Source organism: Phoca vitulina, unplaced genomic scaffold, assembly GCF_004348235.1.
Source record: "Phoca vitulina isolate PV1807 unplaced genomic scaffold, GSC_HSeal_1.0 scaffold54, whole genome shotgun sequence".
NCBI lineage: Eukaryota > Metazoa > Chordata > Mammalia > Carnivora > Phocidae > Phoca > Phoca vitulina.
Genome location: NW_022589757.1, coordinates 878346 through 899695, shown reverse-complemented (window position 1 = coordinate 899695; position 21350 = coordinate 878346). Strand labels below are relative to the sequence as shown.

Below are 21350 nucleotides of genomic sequence, written 5' to 3'. Positions count from 1 at the left end.
TTTCATCTCTTGGGGGCTCACTTGGGTAATTTTACTGGAATTGTTTTTAAAATATTTTTCATGCTTCCGTACTTGGGTGAGTTGGGGATACAGAGCATAGTGTCCACATGGCTGTGCCATAAGGAGCTCTCTGGTCTCTCTTCCCACCCTGCCCTTTCTCCTGTGAGTGACTCTTAGCGATTTCCTCACTACTCCCCACTCTTCCGACCTCTGTGATTATGGTGGAATGTTCTTTCACTGCCATGTTTTCCCTTTTTGCTGGTCTTCCTGCTCTCATTCTCTTGCTACTCCTGCATTGCTCAGCTCTGTCTGCGGCACTCCTGGGCCTTGGCAGCCACCACCAGCCCAGCAGGAGCGTTTGCTGTGTCCTTTAAACAACCAGGTTCATCCCATCAGATGAAACAATTCATGCAAAATCTCTTAGAGAACTAAAACGATCTACACTAGTTTAATTCAGTGATGCAGAGACATGTGTAAATGAAACTTTTCTGGGTTTGAGGAGAATTTTTAAATCCAGAATAACTTTGCTAAGTAGAATGATAGCTTAGTGTCTGGAGCACTAATGTTCTTTCTTACATAAAAAAGACCATTACACACTCTCACCAGAAGTGTAACCTGCTCTTTTAAAAAGCATCAAAAACATTGAGGCTCATTTCATAGATTTTTTTTTTTTAAGATTTTATTTATTTATTTGGCAGAGAGAGAGATAGCGAGAGCAGGAACACAATCAGGGGGAGTGGGAGAGGGAGAAGCAGGCTTCCCACGGAGCAGGGAGCCCGATGCGGGGCTCGATCCCAGCACCCTGGGATCATGTCCTGGGCCAAAAGCAGACGCTTAACAACTGAGCCACCCAGGTGCCCCTATTTCATAGATTTTTAACATGAGAAGTTTATCACACGTGCAGCGTCAGCAAGGTAGAGAGATTCACTCTTTTGTTCCCTCCTCAGTAATTTTTACGTAACTGCTGTGTGTACCACGACATCGCAGATGCAATGACTGAAAATTCAGATAGGGACACTCCGTGTGTAAAGCCTGCATTCCCAACAGGTGTCCAGGTGTTATCTGTTGGCTGAATTTCACTATCCTAGTTTTTGGGAAAAGATGAAATCTTATTGTAATACCCGTAATATTCTGACATGATTATTTTAATGTCAGAACCCAAACTCCCTTTCCCCAAGGAGCCTGGTAATGCCAGTAAATCATTGACTTGCTTGATTCTGGAACCTGGGAGGGTTGTGTTATCTTCTCTTTAAAACCCTTCAGCTGAGGGGCGCCTGGGTGGCTCAGTTGGTTAAGCGACTGCCTTCGGCTCAGGTCATGATCCTGGAGTCCCAGGATCGAGTCCCGCATCGGGCTCCCTGCTCGGCAGGGAGTCTGCTTCTCCCTCTGACCCTCCCCCTCTCATGCTCTCTCTCTCTCTCTCATTCTCTCTCTCAAATAAATAAATAAAATCTTTAAAAAATAAAAAAATAAAACCCTTCAGCTGAAATAAATAAAAATAAAAAATAAAACCCTTCAGCTGTTCTACGGCACCTGGGTGGCTCAGTTGGTTGAGTGTCCGACTCTTGACATGGGCTCAGGTCATGATCTCAGGGTCGTGGGATTGAGCCCCATGTCAGGCTCCACACGCAGTGCAGAGTCTGTTTCTCTCTCTCCCTCTGCTCCTCCCCCCACTTCTGCGCACACACTCTCTCTCTCTCTCAAATAAATTCTTTTTTTTTTTTTTTTAAGATTTTGTTTATTTATTCATGAGAGACAGAGACAGAGAGGCAGAGGGAGAAGCAGGCTCCCAAGGAGCAGAGAGCCCGATGCGGGACTCGATCCCAGGACCCTGGGATCATGACCTGAGCCGAAGGCAGACGCTCAACCATCTGAGCCACCCAGGCGCCCTCAAATAAATTCTTAAAAAAAAAAACTCTTCAGCTGTTCCTAGCATCAAACCTAAGACAAGAAATATATTCTTCAAATTCAAGGTGGTATCATGATTCAACACCATATTGCTAATAAAAGTCCACTCAGCTTTTGGTAGATTGTTCCATGAGGGAGTGGGGATGAGGGAGTTGTTTTATTTTCTGAATGAGTGACATTGAATATTGGGTAAATTTTATGATAATTAATCTGTCTTGGGGCACCTGGGTGGCGCAGTTGGTTGAGCATCTGCCTTCGGTTCAGGTCATGATCCCAGGGTCCTGGGATCGAGTCCCACATCTTCTCCCTCTCCCTCTGCCTGCCATTCCCTCTGCTTGTGCCCTCTCTCTCTCTCTCTCTCTCAAATGGATAAATAAAACCTTTAAAAAAAATTAATCTGTCTTTTCACATTGAAAATAATCATAGTGTATAATTCAAGAGATCCCCTTCGTGAGCACATTTTAGCAGCATGATACGCCTTATGGAAATAAACAATTCGTTTTTCTTTTTAATATATACATGTGTAATCTATTTGCGGGGACGTGATAGCTGGGGAAGACGCCACTTTGCTACTGCTTGGGGCTCTAAAAAGTTCTTGATCTGAAAGAGGGCAAAACGTGTTCCTGGCTCTGTCTTTATCACAACATTTACTTAGATGTCTTCAGATCTCCCTGTGTCTCAGGAAACAAAACCTTAAACTTTATGATGGGGAGAACACTGATGACCCAGAGTTGCTGTATGATTTATCTTCAGAGATGCTGTGTCCTCAGAGTGCCCTCCGTGCAGTCTTCATCTCTGTCTCTTGGCTCGATCACTGGGATAGGGAAGTCTTGTAAAGACGAGCCACTGTGGGATTCCACACGGAGTTAAGATGGGAGGCCAGGGCTAAGCAGCAGTTTATGAAATCCTGTAGGTACCTGGCCTGTGGATCCTGCACAAAGGAGGGTTTTAGAAACAGTGATCGTGGCTGTTCTCTGCAGGGGAGCAGGGCAAGCCCCACTTCCTTGCAGTGGAGAAAATGCAGTCTTCCAATCACAGAAGACACTTCATGGGCAATGGTTGACCCAGGGCTCATGTCAAAGTCCAAAGAGCCTCCCAAGGATTATCCAGGAATGACCTACCTTTTCTTGTGCCAGATGGTCTCATCTTTGCCTTTCTTTCTTGTCCTGCCCTCTAAATCTTTTTTTTTTTAAGATTTATTTATTTATTTACTTGAGAGAGAGAGAGAGAGAACATGAAGGGGGGGAGGGTCAGAGGGAGAATCAGACTCCCCACTGAGCAGGGAGCCCGACGCGGGACTTGATCCCGGGACTCCAGGATCATGACCTGAGCCGAAGGCAGTTGCCCAACCAACTGAGCCACCCAGGCACCCTTGTCCTGCTCTCTAAACTTTCTAATTAGTGCACCTCTTGATTGTCGAGTCTCTTGCACCCGGCTTCTCTTTTCCATGTAATCATTCTTTTAATTTACATCTTTATTGCTTCTTCCTGGACTTTTGCCATAGCTCCTCAGTAAGTTTTCCCATTCCTCATATCACCTTGGTCTCCCCCTCCAAATGGTCTTAGGTTAGCACTAAATTTGGGGTCTCAAACTGGTACCCAGAGGGGCCAGTCAGGTAATAGAAGCAAATGAATGACTTAGTTGTAGAGTGATGGGGGGAGGTTCCCGTCCTTGCCTGGCCTCCTGAAGTCCTGTCTAGGGCTGTTCTGTTTCCTTCTTACTATAGGGCACACACAGTCTTCTACACTAATTGCAAACTCCTTAAGGGTGGGGATCCTATTGAATACATTTTTGTATTTTCTACAAAGCCAACACGTTATTGTCAATAACAGTTACCTATAAAGGGCAAGGCTTTTGTTTTTAAACCTACTGTACTTAGAAAAATAAATAACCTTTGAAAACATACTTAGTTTTGATTATGTTAAGGGGAAGATCTATGTTATCCAAATAAGTGTAAGCTAGGTGCTGTCTATATGTAAACTGCTCATCTGTGTATTCATTTTCTCTTTGGCATATTTGTTGAGCACCTACTATATTCTAGAAACTGAGGACACACCAGCGAACACAGGTCAGGTCCCTACTCTTGTGAAGCTTACTCTCTAGAGGGAGACACACATAATAAATAAGTTCACTTAAAAATAAACAATGTAGGGGCACCTGGGTGGCTCAGTCGTTAAGTGTCTGCCTTCGGCTTAGGTCATGATCCCGGGGTCCTGGGATCGAGCCCTGCATCGGGCTCCCTGCTCCGCGGGAAGCCTGCTTCCCCCTCTCCCACTCCCCTTGCTCGTGTTCCCTCTCTTGCTGTGTCTCTCTCTGTCAAATAAATAAAATCTTTAAAAAAAATAAACAATGTAGGGGTGCCTGGGTGGCTCAGTTGTTGAGTCTGACTCTTGATCTCAGCTCAGGTCTTAATTTCAGGGTCATGAGTTCAAACCTTACGTTGGGCTCCATATTGGGCATGGAGCCTACTTAGAAAAATAAAATAAAATAAAATAAAATAAAAATAAAAAAATAAACAGTGTAGGCTCAGATATCAGTAAGGGCTGTGCCTAAATCTCAGCAGGGTGAGGAATGGAGAGAGACGGAGCTGGTGGGCAGGGTGAAGGAATGGGCTCTTTTAATCCAGGTGGGGGGAAGGCACTGGGAGAGCACAGCTGGGGCACAGTGAACAAGGGGAAGAATAGCAGAGAGTTCAGGAAGACGGGGAGGCTGAAGCCGGTGCCTGTGGGGCCTCCAGACCAGGGTCAGGAACCAGAATCACATTCAGTCAGTGGTGGAAAGCTATAATTTTGAGCAGGAGATGTGACCTGGTCTGCTTCCTGGCTGCTCCGTGGAGACTAGAAGGTATGGAGATGGGGCCAAAGCAAGGAGACCCATCAGGTTATTGCCACAGTTGAGGTGAGAAGTAGTGAGGGTGGGATTTAGGTCGCAGCAGTGGATATGGTGAAGATGCACTTCTGAGGGCGGGAAAATTAAATGTTTTGTTCTGGAATCTACCTATTTAAACAATTTACTGGGGATTAAAAAGTGGCGTAGTTCTTGACATTCTTACTTCTTTTCCTATTTTGTACTTACGAAATTGTCCCGTTAAGCAAATTACAAAAACACGAGGTAGTGCCTAATTTAGAAACTTAGAGACATGATTAACTCCTATTTTTATTTTTTTAAAAACCTTTTTCCTCTTTTAAATTCATCTTTTAAAAGTTCAGCATTGACAGACTTTGTCATTATTTGTTTTTTCCTCCTTTTTGCTCTCTCCGTGTTGTACTGTTGTAAGATACAGCAGTGTGGGGTCAGAGGTCCCCACCGTGTTCTTTCCGGAAGATGGCTTTCCTCCCCGTAGCCACCTCCTCTTGCTCCAGCTGTGACTTGTAATATTAATTTGCTGTATTAGGAGCCATGACATTAATCTACTTGCAGATTAATTGAATGACACAAAGGATCTTTCATCTACCCATCTCCTCCCCCACGTCCCTAGATCAATGGATTTAGCCATTAGTTGAAGCATCTCTTAATTGGGGCGATGTGTAAGGTAAGGATTTGTTGCTAGAGATATAAAGTACTTTGGAAAGACAAAAGAAAATGCTTAGGTTTATTTGAAAATTCTGTTCATCTCACTTTAATTGCAACATATAACAGACGACACTAAGCAAAATTTTAATAGTCATAGGAAATAAGATCTCTTCACATAAAGAAAATGGCAAGAGGTTTAATGAGCTTATATTCAAACTCTGCCAGTAGCTGGTGCGACAAATGTAAGCAGGTTATATTAGCTGTCTGAGCTTGGCTTGTTCTGTAAAATGGGACTAATAATGCCTGTGTGATAGAGTTGTGAAGATTAAATATGGCATGTTGTGTAAATGTGTACCGATCCGCCAAATTATAGGTCTTATTATGGAGCCCAAATCTAAAGGAGCAGGCAGGGAACATCGCGTCCCTTCACTGAACAGTGGTGGTAAATTTGACACATCCTTCTAGAGTGAAATCACTGGCGTGTAAGCTACTTATAATATATGAATATGATTTGTGAATGTTAATTCTCAAGTTGTTGAGACACCCAGGCATGTGTTCCTGTTCAAAATTCACCAGCCTTGAAATTCTGGATTGGGCGAGCCTCTATCATTAGAGGAATATTACGTGGTATCTGCTTTCTCCTTTAATTTTTTGCAGAGGCAGTTCTTTTTTTTTTAAAGATTTTATTTATTTATTTGAGAGAGAGAGAATGAGAGAGAGCACATGCGAGGGGGGAGGGTCAGAGGGAGAAGCAGACTCCCTGCCAAGCAGGGAGCCCGATGCGGGACTCGATCCAGGGACTCCAGGATCATGACCTGAGCCGAAAGCAGTCGCTTAACCAACTGAGCCACCCAGGCGCCCTGCAGAGGCAGTTCTAAAGGCAAGGTCCTCTCAGTGTTTTCCTTGTCACATTAGGATTTACTGTGCCAGTAGAGTTGCAAAATAATTTCGTTTTTTAGATCAGTTAATTCTTAAAATGCTATTTAAGACAATCATTGATATTTGAGGGGACGTGCAATAGAACTATTTATTTGCAAGTGTATAGGACTGGGCCAGATGGATGTTTTGTTTTGCTTTTGTTTTTAATTCTTCACTTATTCATGGAGTACCACCAGCGACAATTACATTAATTACAGCTTAGACGTTCTTTTTGTTCTCAGTGGAAGGGCTGTTGTGTTTTGTTTGGATAGGAAAGAAACTTCGTAATTGAAGTGGGAAACTAGATTTTTTTTTTTTAAGATTTTATTTATTTATTTGACAGAGACAAAGCGAGAGAAGGAACACAAGCAGAGGGAGTGGAAGAGGGAGAAGCAGGCTTCCTGCTGAGCAGGGAGCCCGACGCGGGGCTCGATCCCAGGACCCTGAGATCATGACCTGAGCCAAAGGCAGATGCTTAACGACCGAGCCACCCAGGCGCCCCCTAAATTTGGTTTTTAAAAGCTTTATTGGGGGGTGCCTGGGTGGCTCGGTCGTTAAGTGTCTGCCTTCGGCTCAGGTCATGATCCCAGGGTCCTGGGATCAAGCCCCATATCGAGCTCCCTGCTCCGTGGGAAGCCTGCTTCTCTCTCTCCCACTCCCCCCCTGCTTGTGTTCCCTCTCTTGCTGTCTCTCTCTCTGTCAAATAAATAAATAAAACCTTTAAAAATAAATTAAAAAATAAAAGCTTTATTGTTTTGAGATTTAAAAATTAACCTTTTAATGCTGACATTGTGGTTAAAAGAAGAAAGGTGGGGGAAGGGTTTCAGACTTTTTTTAGGGCAGTTTGGAGAAGACATGTTTCCATGTGTCCTAAATCATCTTCTCTACCTACTTAGAAACACTTGGCAGTCTTTTGAGTGAGACCCCAAACTGAGACCCTGACCTTGCTTTGGCTTACTTGCCTTTCTACCACAGAATCAAGGAAAACTCTGACAAAGTTGTTTCTTAAACTTTTTATGTTTGACTGCCTTGGTGTGGTAGATAGAATTTCTGTGCTGGGGGTAGGTTCTAAGACCCCTGCCGAAAACTCTTGCCAAAACAGAAAGGACCACACCCACCTGTCTTCTAAGAGTTTCCCCCTCGGCACTCATCTCCTGTGCCTAAACTTGGTCCCACCATCCCTTGTTCTGGGTCTATAGACTGTAGGACCGCAGGGCACTGAGAAAAGAAAGATTCCCGGAGGAGGTCCCTGAACATGACTGAAAGGAGAGAAAAGAGCACACACCCTCACTTCACACTGGGGTGCGCCTGCTGAAACAAGCGGGTTTTGGTGGAAGAGGAAAAGGAAAGAATGTATAAGGTGTGGTTAGATTTATAGCCAAGAAGTAAGGGTTGGGTGGGGGAGGGTGTCACAGCAGAATGTTGACCCATCCCACACAACCGTAATTTCTCCCCTCTTTCAAAAACTTGCCAAAATTCATCGCCACCCACAGTAAATAAGGTGGGGCCACTTGGGAAGGCTTGTATTCCTTAACGGCATGACTTCCAGAGCCAGATGCCACAGATGAGGCCAACCAGGGGCTAGGGTAGGGGCCTCCCAGCTGGTGTGCTAAGACTGGCTGCTGGGTCTTGGGAGCACATCTGTGTTTTTCTAGATGACTTCAGAGTTCCGCTGAGTCCTTCAATATACTTTTGTTCACATTCACTGTCTTTTGATTTATGATTTGAGTCTGTTTCTTGAATTTACAGATTGAAAATTCGTATCACAAAGATATAAAGATAACAGAAACGCCACTCTGGGGCTGATCCGCACACTTATTCTTTTTTTCCCCCCCACAATTTTTAATAGGATTGGTTTTTTTTTCTTAGTATTTAAAGCAACTTGAAAACACTTATGGTTTTAGGTGAATTTGCTATAGGTAAATGTATGACTTTATTTTATGGAGAAAATAGATCGTGAAAATAAATAGTCTATGAAGATTCCCCCCCCCTTTTTTCCTACATTTACGAAAAATAAAAAGAATATCAGTGATACCTCATTAGTAGTAATATAGCCATTAAAAGTCATTTCCAGGGGCGCCTGGGTGGCTCAGTCGTTAAGCGGCTGCCTTCAGCTCAGGTCATGATCCCAGGGTCCTGGGATCGAGCCCCACGTCGGGCTCCCTGCTCCGCGGGGAGCCTGCTTCTCCCTCTCCCACTCCCCCTGCTTATGTTCCTTCTCTCGCTCTGTCTCTCTCTGTCAAATAAATAAATAAAATCTTAAAAAAAAAAAAAGTCATTTCCATTTTCTATCTCTTGCTCTTCAGAAACTTATTAGGACTTCTTTTCCTCTCCGTTTCAGTATGGTACATGTAAAATCATTCTTTTTTTTTTTTTTTTTTTTTTAAAAGGTAAAATCATTCTTTTCTGTTGCAGAAAGGGGCTCTTTAATGTTGGATAAAGGGAGTGTTTGATGTTGTTGCTTTCTAAAGAAACATTTGAAAGACTATATTCCTTTGCATATTTGTGTGTTCCATTTTATTTAATTAATTTTTTTTTAAAGATTTTATTTATTTATTTGACAGAGAGAGACACAGTGAGAGAGGGAACACAAGCAGGGAAGTGAGAGAAGGAGAAGCAGGCTTCCCGCGGAGCAGGGAACCAGATGCGGGGCTCGATCCCAGGACCCCGGGATCACGACCTGAGCCAAAGGCAGACACTTAACGACTGAGCCACCCAGGCGCCCCTGTGTGTTCCGTTTTAATGTCACTAAAGTGTTTTGGTTTTCTCAAAAGAAGGACATCACCTGAAATACACATTTCCTATAAAAAGAATAAATTGCTAACATTGATTTTTTTTTTTTTTTTTTTTGAGACCCATGTTCAGGGAAGCCCAGTAGAAGATTATATTGAGTCATTTGGCCCTAAAAGCCTTGAGTTATAAAAAAAAAACTAACAGGATCAGTAATATTTATGCATAGCACATTATCAGAGATGGCTGGCTGGAGCTGGAAATCGCATTAAGTATTTTATGCCATCGATCAGATAAATGACATCACAGGCAGAGCCTTCAGCTTCCAGTGACCTGCTCCCAGCAAGTCACTGACATCTGCATGTTAGGCCCACAATGCCCACCTATGTCATCATCTACAGCTTGTCCATCAGGCCAACTCACAGGTTAACTTCTTTGAATCAACCTGCTGCTTGGGTGGGGAGGGGGGGGGCACCTTTTCTTCCTAGTGTGGCTCGACCAACTGATCCCCTTCTCCCTACACCGTGGAGTCTCTTAACTCCTAAATGGCAAGGGGTTTTGTTTTTGTCTTTGTTCCTAAATAAGGGGTGGACGGAGGCAGCATAGAAATGGGTAGAGGTGGGGGACAGGAGATTCTAGCCAACTCTTTCTCCAAAGGGCCAAATAGTAAACATTTTAGACTTTAGAGTCTGTTGGAGCTACTCATTTCTGCGGTTGTAGCAGCCCTACAGGGTATGTGGATGAATGGGCTTGGCTGTGTTCTGATTAAATGTTATTTACAAAAAGTAGGCAAGGGGCCTTTGGCCTATTGCCCATAGTTTGCCGACCTCTGCATATTACAAAGTAACATATCCCTAAGAAACTGGCTCCGAGATTTTCCAGAAGAGAACTCCTTAAAATATTGTGAGCAGTAGAGCATAATTTCATAAATACATAGTGTCTCAGAGGAACCGAGCTTACTGCCCATTTTGATGTTAAGAGTTGGCATCAGGGGGCATCTGGCTGGCTCAGTCGGTAGAGCATGGAACTCCCCATCTCGGGTTCTTGAGTTCATGGCATCAAATATATTTTGCATCTCACATGTTCATTTCTTAAAAATTGCTGGTGAATGGAAAAAGAAGTGGCGGACCACCAGCGTCTGTTATAAAGCAAACGCCAGCACTCATGATTAAGCAGAGTGGGGCTGTGAGTGATCATTTTACAGATGCCCTCTGGGGACGTGGAGCCGAGAGCCGGGTGGGTACAGAGGGCCTCATTTCCAGTCCGTGCGCGCTGCGTCAGACCCCGGGCCGGGGAGTCGGCCCTGGGATGTGGGAGAGCTGCTCGAGTTTCAGATGTGTGTATTTTGTGGTCTTCTGCTTAGAGTAAAAGTATTATTTTGTTGTAACAATTCTGATGATTAATTGTGATGGGTTTTTTTCTGTAGGAATTGGATAAACCTATAATAGAAATTCAAGTGCCTGTTGAGTAGAATTGGCCTTTTTACTGTTCCATGTGAACTATCTCCAACAGGTTGTCCCTGCAGAAGGACTGGTCTCTATATTAAAGAAGAGGAACGAGGGTGTAGGAGACCATCCTGCCCAGATGCAGCAGAAACCATCGAAACGAAGAGTGAGGTTCCAGGAGATTGATGATGACTTAGATCAAGGTAAAGCGCCCGGGGTGGGGGTCCGTCTAGCACCGAGCTGCCTCTCTGGATTGGCTGAGAGTGTGTTTGGTAATAGCGTTTGTAAAAAGAACATGTGTACTTCGTTGCTTTATTATAATCTGTAAAGAAACACGTAGAATCAAATGATCATCAGCAATTCTGTTATTCCTGAGCATTTGGTTCAAGTAAGTGAGCAAGTCGTAAACTTCAACTCCTGGCCTCCCTATCTCAACCAATGGTCTGCTTGGAGCTCATTTCAATTTCCTGTTTAATACTTTTTTTTTTAAGTGAGCCTGCCTTTTGTTTTTTTTTTTTTTTTTTTTTTTTTTAGTGACCATTAATTCTCCTCCTTTGTAGGTCTGAGAAATATTTCTGGATTACAAGAGTATTCAGATACTCTCTGGTGATTTTTTTTTTTTAAGTATTTTTGCTTTTATTTTATTTATTTTTTAAAGATTTTATTTGAGATTGAGAGAGAGAGAGAGAGCACAAGCAGGGGGGCAGCAGGCAGAGGGAGAAGCAGATGCCCTGCTGAGCAGGGAGCCCAACAAGGGGCTCGATCCCAGGACCTCAGGATCATGACCTGAGTCACCCAGGCGCCCCCCTCCGGTGATTTCGTCATGACTCTACAGGAGAAAGTGCCTCACAGCACTGTAACACTGCTGCTCACCTTTGACCCTTCCCTCCTGCACGCGCGTGTGTGTGTGTGTGTGTGTGTGTGTGTGTGTGTGTGGTGGTTGCTAGGGCTACCCGAGGCCTAGGTCAATAAGGGTGAGAAGAAATACAGCCAAGCGCTTTTCAGGGGGCTTCTCAAGTTTATAAAATAACAGCATTGCTAAAATAACAGAGTAAACACATACCTGTGCTTTCTAGGCACATAAAGTGGCAGCAGTAGAAGTCTCTAAATTTTTACAGAAGAAAGCTTCCAATTTATGGTTATAAAGGAGCCTTGGAAACGATCTGTTCCCATCCCTCCTTTTACCTCTGCACCCAGGCTTCTCCAGAGAGAGTGCTTGGTTCTCTGCACGAATGGCACTGAATCGTTGCTTACCAAGAGGAGCCCCAGATGTACAGATGATGTTCCTACGTACTTGGTGGCCATCATGTCTTAGCCCGGTCACTTAGCTTCTGCTCGGCAGCCACCTGTGCCTCGAGGCCTCCTGGTTTAGCCACGAAGCTCTAAACAGTTTTAACACCTGTCGATAAAACAAACAAGACAAATGTTTAAAATAAACTGTGAAGAATGTTCACCTAGAAATACAGGATTATGAAGAAAAACATGGAAAACTACATGTACTAGATGGTTGACATAGATGGGTGAGAGTGCATGATGCCAAAAAAACAGAAAAGAGGGTGAAAAAAGCTGAACTGACCAAAAAAAACAAAAAACAAAAAACAAAAAAACCCCAAGAACTACAGTAATGATATTATACTTATTCATTTGTAGAAAAATATATTTGCATGGATGCATATAAATTATCAAACCTATTGACTACTAAAATTTATTAAACTATAAATTTGTAAATCATAGAAAGTATAATTACATAATCCTATTTTTTAAGTTTTTTTTTAAGATTTTATTTATTAGAGAGCAAGCACGCACACAAGCGGAAGGGGGGTAAGAGAGAGAGGGAGAAGCAGACTCCCCACTGAGCAGGGAGCCTGACTTGGCGCTTGATCCTAGGACCCTGGGATCATGACCTGAGCTGAAGGCAGACATTTAACCAGCTAAACATCTGCCTTCGGCTCAGGTCATGATCCCAGGGTCCTAGGATCGAGCCCCACATCGGGCTCCCTGCTCAACGGAAAGCCTGCTTCTCCCTCTCCCACTGCCCCACTGCTTGTGTTCCCTCTCTCATTGTGTCTCTCTCTGTCAAATAAAAAAAAAAAAAGTAAGAATCCTGAAAACTGTGTCTTTGATCTGGAAGGATACACACCAGAGTGTGTTTGCCTCTGGGGTGGGAGAGGAATATGCTTGAGTAGGAGAAAAACAGAGTCCCTTAGATTCTTAGATGTTTTTGTGTTTGAATTTTTACAGGAAGAATATATTCACATAATCCTGTAAAATCTTCCAAAAAAGTCTATTTTGTTTATATTATGTTTTATAAAATGTGGGGTTTTTTTATCATAAAAGTAATATATGTTAATCATGAAAAAACTCATGCAGTAATGGGGCACCTGGGTGGTGCAGTCCAACTCTTGGTTTCGGCTCAGGTCACAATCTTGGGGTTGTGAGATGGAGCCCCATGTCGGGGTCTGCATTCAGCAGGGAGTCTGCTTGGGATTCTCTCTCTCCCTCTGCCCCTCCCCCCACCACATGTGCATGCTCTCTTTTATCTCTTTCTCTCACTCTCTAAAATAAATAATAAAATCTTAAAAAAAGGGCGCCTGGGTGGCTCAGTCGTTAAGCGTCTGCCTTCAGCTCAGGTCATGATCCCAGAGTCCTGGGATTGAGCCCCGCATCGGGCTCCCTGCTCGGCGGGAAGCCTGCTTCTCCCTCTCCCACTCCCCCTGCTTGTGTTCCCTCTCTCGCTGTGTCTCTGTCTTCAAATAAATAAATAATTAATAATAAAAAAAAAAATCTTAAAAAAAAAAAACAACTCGCACAGTAATGAAGTAAAACAGTGTCAAGTCTTCTGATCTTCCCTTGAGGGTTTCCCCCAAGTACTAATTGAAGTTTCTTACCATCTTTTCAGGACACATTGTGTATATATGTGTGCATATGTGTATAGACACACTGACACATACATGTTTTTTGTTTTAACACAAATGGGTTCATTATACTGTTACGTCACTTCTTTTTCATTTAACCATTGATCTTGGATGTCTTCCTATGAGAGAACATATTAAACTTACTTCATTCTATTAAACAATTGCATATTATTTCATTATATGAATGTCCCATGATTATTTAATTGTTCCATTATTACTGGAATAACTGAATTATTCTCAACTTTATGCTCTAACAGACTTTGTCACAGTGAACATGCCCGTAAATATGCTAGTTTGTAGTGTGCTAATCTGTAGGCTGATTCCCAGAAGTGAATTTGTTGGACTAAGTGATAGGGTCCAGCTGCCCTGAGGCGGTCCTGGTTTACACCTGTTGTCTCAGCTTTGTCCCCCCACACTCCCTCGCTGTCAAACATGTCCCAGTCAGGAGGATAAATGTTTTTTTTTAAGATTTTATTTATTTGACAGAGACACAGTGAGAGAAGGAACACAAGCAGGGGGAGTGGGAGAGGGAGAAGCAGGCTTCTCGCTGAGCAGAGAGCCCGTTGTGGGGCTCGATCCCAGGACCCTAGGATCATGACCCTGAGCTGAAGGCAGATGCTTAACGACTGAGCCACCCAGGTGCCCAGGAGGATAAATTAATTTAAAGTTTTAATAGATACTGCCAGATCACCTTCCAAGAAGGTTCTGGTAGTTTCTCATCATGCTGATCAAAGAACTTTTCAGTCTTTTTCCAAATTTAAAAAATTTTTAATTATGAATGATCATTAAGGCTTTCCAACCAAAGAATAGCTATTTTCTTAATATAGAGAGACCGATAAGGACATTTTTATTAAAAACAGGCCTGCTTGTTATTAAGCAAAATAAAAAGAAATCACTGTACTAGCTAGACCATCGCTGTTCCACTAAATGGTAAGAATAAAATTGAATAATGGCACCTGGGTGGCTCAGTGGGTTAAGTGTCTGCCTTCGGCTCAGATCATGATCCCAGGGTCCTGAGATCGAATCCCACATCGGGCTCCTTGCTCAGTGGGGAGTCTGCTTCTCCCTCTGCCTGCCACTCCCCCTGCTCGCTTTCTCTCTTTCTCAAATAAATACAGTTAAAAAAAAAAAATGAGGGGCACCTGGGTGGCTCAGTTGGTTAAGCAACTGCCTTCGGCTCAGGTCATGATCCTGGAGTCCCGGGATCAAGTCCCACGTCGGGCTCCCTGCTCAGCAGGGAGTCTGCTTCTCCCTCTGACCCTCTTCCCTCTCATGCTCTCTGTCTCTCATACTCTCTCTCCCCAAAAAAAAAAAAAAAAAAAACGAGTAAAATCAAGTGAGATGCAAAAGTGATCCCACCCAAAGACAATTTTTTATTGTTTAATATCAAATTGACCTTGCTTTAAGGTGAGCTCCTGATGTGAACTCCAAAGATATTGTAATATTGAGATTGTAATTTGTACTCTAAAATAGGGCTATGAGCACATCAGAGAAGTACTGCCCTTCTTTTCTTTTTTAATGGAAGCGATTATATTCGTTGTATAAATGAGCTAGTTTTCATTTTAGCATTGACAGGCTCCACAGATGTATGTGTCTGTGGTGACTGACAGGTGTCTGTGGTGACTGACAGGTGTATGTCTGTGGTGACTAGCAGGTGTGTCTGTGGGAACTGACAGGTGTGTGTCTGTGGTGACTGGCGGGTGTGTGTCGTGACTGACAGGTGTATGTCTGTGGTGACTGACAGGTGTGTGTGGTGACTGACAGGTGTGTGTCTGTGGTAACTGTCAGGTGGGTCCCACGCAGTCCTCACATGCACTAGCTTTTTGTCAGTGACTCCAGCCCCTGGAGGACTCAGGTTAACTAGAAATGTCTACTTACCGTGACCAGTGAGAAGACAGCAGACACTGGGATTTCCATTTTGCACCTATTTAACCTTACTCTGTTCTCATATTTGCAGATGAAGTTGGAGGTGGTTCCTGTATTTTACTGGTCTTGCTGTGCATAGCAACGGTTTTCCTGAGTGTCGGAGGAACCGCATTGTACTGCACTTTTGGCGACATGGAGTCGCCCGTTTGTACAGACTTTGCGGATAACATGGACTTCTATTACACTAAGTTACTGCAGGGAATGGCGGAACTGAAACACTGGGTCTACCTCTCCTAGCAGCACTCAAGAGGCACAGGCATGCTGGCAGTGAGAATCAAAGAGTGAAACTTTCTAAACGGCTTTTATTTTCAGAGTTCTGTAACATGCATCCCCTCCCCCAGCGAGGAGCCCTGGACTTCCAGAAATGGCAGCTTGAAATGGTAATCCAGAGGAGCTCTCAGAATAACCCTGAGCATTGTGGATGGAAGGAATGGTCTTTGGAGAGCACATCCACCCACTCTGTGCTACTTCCTAGGGGAGCGAGCTATGCCCAGCAGAATCTCAAGGGCATTGTTGGAGCTCCACCATTTTTAGCTGCCTTGTCAAGCTAATGGTTAAAGGACACTTGGTTTACATTTGTTGGTCCAAAGACATTGCTTCCAGCCATCATGCAATAAGTTTGTGTATAATCAAAAGGAGTTACCTTACGGTTTCATTGTCTTTTTTTAGTTAACCTTGGGAACTGTGTAATTTAGGCTTTGTGCATTATTTCCAGATTCTGTTCTTCATCTGTGAAATGATTGTGTGTGTGTGTGTGTGTGTGCGCGCGTGCGTGCACACACGCGTGCATGCATGCATGTCTGTTTCAGATGGTTATCATAAGCAAATACCCGACCCAGAATAACAAAGATGATCTTTATTTGAACCTGACTATAAATGTGTGGGCACAAATAGAAGGCTTAAGTGTGGAACAGATGAGTGGTAGAAATCTCGGCCCTGAAATCAGACACTGTGATAGATCTGTGACAATTAATTTGATTAACTAGCCAGAAATTAATCACAGGCCTAGAGGTAAAGAGGAAAAACTATAGAACTCCCTCTAAGTCTCAGGCACCCAGCTTCATCATGGATTCAGTGCTTGCTGAGGAATGTTGAGTGCTGGACTCACTTCTCAGTAGGTGAGCACGTTATTAGGTTCTGAGAATCTAAGAACCAGAATACAAAGATCAAGAAGATAATAGTTCCTGCTCTAGATGTTTTAATTCTGGTCTTAGGTAAAATAAACTCCTACTTTGGCAAATGAAATTAAATCACGATATATAATTCAGTATTAACAAATCACACATTCAGATGTTTGAATGTGCATTCATATCATGGGCTTGATTTAGACCTCTTATGGAGCTGTTCAACGAAAATTCAATCAATCATAAATAGGTAAGTGTGTGATTTTTGTTTCAATCTGTCAGTTTGATGGCATTTCCTTTTCTAAGGTACAGTGGTCTAACATTTAGAAAACCTTGCTTTGGCTTTTTATAGCATAGGCAGCCTTTTAACAGAGACAGAACACATGAATTCTAGTTTTTTAGCAAGTGACCATTATTTCATGTTTTTTGTTAGGATCGTTTGAAAGAAAAAGGGAGAAATTACTTTCTAGTTGTTACTGGCTGGTACAGTAGCTCCCTGTGTGTTTCTGCTTATTTATTTAGATTATATGAATTTTAAAGGGCTTTTTCTATAAGTTAGTAGTCTGTTGTTGAGCATGCGTTCGGTTATCCCAATGCTACATATTTAATTGCTATGTACTTAGTGTTTTGATTTTCTATAATTTCAATTCAGTATATTTTTAGGTTTGTTAATTTTTAAGTTGATGTTTTATTTTCACTTATAATACTGTTTGACTTGTCTCTATCATGTCACCATAAACTGTAATATTTTCAAGAATTATAGATCAAAGATATTTATTTAGAAGTGTACAAGAGAGTGAAATTTAGATTCCTTATACTTAAGGCTGATTTTATTAGAGGATTATTTTAATGTTCTATTATAAATTTTAAGAATTTGTATTCAGATGGTATGTAAACTATGTAAAATGTTGATGGTACTATCTCACGTGGTTCTAGAAAAGATATTCTACCCAAATCCGCTGTGAGGGGCATCCCCATCAGAGACAAACCTCTTCTGTTTAACCCTCGTGATTTCTAGTTACAGGAATTTGGTGGTGGAGATTTCTGCCAGTTTTATGTCAAGATAAATCAGAATTTCCCTCCTGTTCACCTCTTTTAGGTCACTATCGAAGTCCTAAATACCATAGCATCACATTTGCTGAAACTGAAGATCTCACACTGGGGCACAAGGACTGAAACAGAATATGGGGTTCTCAGGGGCCCAGGGAGTGTCAGACAAACCGTGTGTGTCCTCACTGCTTCCCAGGGAGTGTGAGGTGAGCTCAGGAGCATATTGATATCTTGACTTAAAATAAGCATGAAATCTCAACTAGAAAAATTAGGGCAACTTTAAAAAATGAAATAGTCATTTATTGCATGAATTGGAGTAACTCCATCTGGTGATAAAAGAAAATTATCTCACGCGTAAAAAATTCATTCCAGTTTTACTACAATGTAATTTTTTCTGCCATTTGAAAGTACTGACAACTCTTTGTAACTAATCTTCCCTAAGAACTGTATTTGAGGGTAACAGATCAAGCTTGTAATTTAAAATGACACCAACACAGCGTCTCAGAGAGTTTATTTGAACCCTGGGAGAAAAACTGCTTTAAAGCGACAGTGTGAAATGCTTTGAGAGGTTGGTCTGGCCCCACAAGCAGACGGCCGTCTATTTTGGGAAGTCTAAGAGGTCCCTACGTGAAAGCTCTTCTGGTTCTAAAAGCCCTCCCCTATCTGCCTGACACAGTAACTGAAATTTACTCTAAAAACTCATTCCTTCGGATTTAAAAATCAAAATCCACTGGGCAGTGACTGTGTATTATAGAGGATTTGAAATTTGAAAGCAGGCCTTGTTTTGAAAGGACAGGTGTGAATTGGGGCATGCTGGGGCAGCGGTGCGGAGGGGGCAGGAATTGAGAAGCGAACAAGGGAAGGTGGGGAAAGAACAAAGAAATCCTTTGGCTGTTAACCCGCTTTGCTGAGAGGCTGGCCCGGTTCAAGGAGAGACTGATTTTTGTCTTCCCACTGACGTGACCTGCCTAACTCTTGAGGATTTCTGTGGGTTTAAGTAATATTAATGCACCCTTGTATACTTCCCCGTGCAGTGTATATAGTGTTTTCACATGTATTCATGTGATGGTTACATCATGAAACACACATCGCTCAGTGCAGATTTGTATCTCCCCAATCCCGTCTGCTTTCCATCCTGCCACGTTATCTCCACCCTCGAAAAGAATGAGAGCGATCTAGGGTTGACGGCGCAAATTCTAGTGCCATCTGCTGTTTTAACAGCCTCAAGGATCGACATTTATCGAGCCTCATGCACTAGCCCTGTAAAAGCTACAGTAAATTAAAAATGTCCTGAAGGATTCTAGGACAGTTTAACTCTCTCTGAGTTTAGGGTGCTGAGAGAAAAGGTATCTCTTCTCCCTGGTTCTAACGGGAGTAACTGCTAAACTCAATTTTTTGCTTGTTGCTCTGAGATCAGGGCAGAGCCACGAGCAGTGTGTCACTGTCTTGCACCTTGACAAATGTGTGTATGCCTGCCATGTGCCTAGAGCTGGGTGCTGGAGCTCCAGGAACAGGAAATCATAGCAGCTTAAAGAAATTAGTGTCTGGTGAGATACATGCATTTGTGAAGGAGGAATCAAAATGAAGAAATTGAGGGTCCTGCTACCCGTGGGAGTAGAAAATTGAGTTCATTCTCTCCTACCAGGTGTCATGCACTATAAGGAACAAAAGTAAAATTCTAGGGGCTCTTGGGTGGCTCAGTCGGTTAAGCACCTGCCTTCGGCTCATGTCATGATCCTGGGGTCCTGGGATCAAGTCCAACATCGGGCTCCCTGCTCAGCAGGGAGTCTGCCTCTCACTCTCTCTGTCTCTCTCTCTCCCTTTCCCCATCACTCGTCCTCTCTCTCTCTCAAATAAATAAATAAAATCTTTAAAAATAAAATAGAATAAAAATTACGATTTTTTTTAAAGTAAAATTCTATCTAGGCTTCCTGCATAGCAGCATGATAGACAGGAGTCTTTTCTCACAACCTAAGTTCTGGTAATTATTACTTTTCACTTATAGTTAGTGTTTGTGGCATTAGTAGCTGGTGGGCTTTCCAGCAGTAGAAAGCTTCTCCCTAAGAGCCTTCTTCAAAACTGAAAGCCTGAATAGCACAAGTGAAAACCTCACAAAACTCCAGGTCCAGAAGCTTCCTCAGTAAATTCTATCAATCATTTAAGTGAGAAATCATATCCATCCTACAAAACACCTCAGAAAGGAGAGTGTTTCATGGGACAAGATTACTCTGAGACCAAAACCAGACAAGACAATAAGATAAGATAGCTAAAAACCAGTATCATTCGTGAACTTAGACACAAAATCCCTAACAAATACCAGTTGATCCAATCTAACAATATACACAAGAGGTAATACAGCATCACGGCCAATTGAGATTAATCCTGGGAGTACAATGTTGTTTTCACATTAAAAAATTACTCAATATAATTCACCGTTTTAACAAACAAAGGAAAACCGTACTACCATACCAATAAGTGCATGCAATTCATACACCATTCATGATAAAAACTCTGAGCAAACTAGGACTTCCCTAACCTGATCAAGGGCATTTCCAAAAAACCCGCAGCTAATATCAAATACCTAGTTGAAAAGGACAAATGCTTTTCTTTCTTTTTTTTTTTTTTAAAGATTTTTATTTATTTATTTGACAGAGAGAGACAGCGAGAGAGGGAACACAAGCAGGGGGAATGGGAGAGGGAGAAGCAGGCTTCCTGTGGAGCAGGGAGCCTGATGTGGGGCTCGATCCCAGGACTCTGGGATCATGACCTGAGCTGAAGGCAGACGCTTAACGACTGAGCCACCCAGGTGCCCCGACAAATGCTTTTCTTCCTCAGGTCCACAACAAGGCAAAAATGTTCATTCTGATCACTTTTGTTCAGTGTTGTACGGGATGACCTACTACGACAAGGCAAGAAATAAAAGGCATACTGACTAAAAAGGACAAAATAAAACTTTTTGCCAATGACATGATCGTTTATCAAGAAAACCCTAAGGAATCTGTAGAATGCTATTAGAATACGTGAGTATAGCGAAGTCATAGAATGCAAGGTCAATATACAAAAAAGTCAATAGTATTTCTGGGTACCAGCAATGAACCATTGGAACATGAAATTAAAAATCATGAATAAAAGAATCAAAATTCATTTCACTTACAATAGCACCCAAAACATGAAAGATTCTCAAAATTTAACAAAATATGTGCAAAACCTGTGCAATGGAAACTATAAACCATTGCTGAAAGGAGACGTAAATAAGTGAGGAAATACAATCTGCTTGTGGAGTAGAAGACCCCGTATCATGAAGATGTCAGTTCCCCCAGATCTATCTGCAGACCTGACATCACCTCAAAGTCCCAGCAGTGTCTATAAGTGGACAGGCCAATTTTAAAATCCATGCAGAGATGCAGGTGACTTAGAAGATAGCCAATGAGGGCGCCTGGATGGCACAGTCGACTGAGCGTCAGACTCTTGGTTTCGGCTCAGGTCGTGATCTCAGGGTCATGAGATCAGGCCCCACGATGGGCTCTGTGCTCTGTGCTCACCTCAGAGTCTGCCTGAGATTCTCTCCCTCTCCCTCTGCCCCTATCCCTCGAGTTCTCTCTCTCACTTTCAAATAAATAAATCTTTAAAAAAAAAAAAAAAGAAGATAGCCAATGAAACCATGAGAACAAAATGGCAAGACGTACTTCTTGATTTCGAAACTGAGTGGCACAGTAACCAGACTGGTGTGGCACGAGGACAGTCCAGACATGCATCTGCGTGTGCGGGCACCAGTGATCCTCTACAAAGGCTCCAAGGTAATTCAGCGGGGCAAAGGAAAG

General features: G+C 42.7%; 1 protein-coding gene across 1 annotated transcript in view; it reads left to right on the top strand.

The window, feature by feature from the left end:
* Window positions 1-18013, top strand: part of CNST (consortin, connexin sorting protein) — a 112864-nt gene extending 94851 nt beyond the window's left edge. The window contains exons 10-11 of the mRNA XM_032389338.1: window positions 10582-10717; window positions 15387-18013. Of these exons, the coding sequence (XP_032245229.1) occupies window positions 10582-10717; window positions 15387-15592 (342 nt within the window). The 3' untranslated portion in view covers window positions 15593-18013. The remainder of the gene's footprint in view (window positions 1-10581; window positions 10718-15386) is intronic.
* Window positions 18014-21350: the final 3337 nt, after the last annotated feature.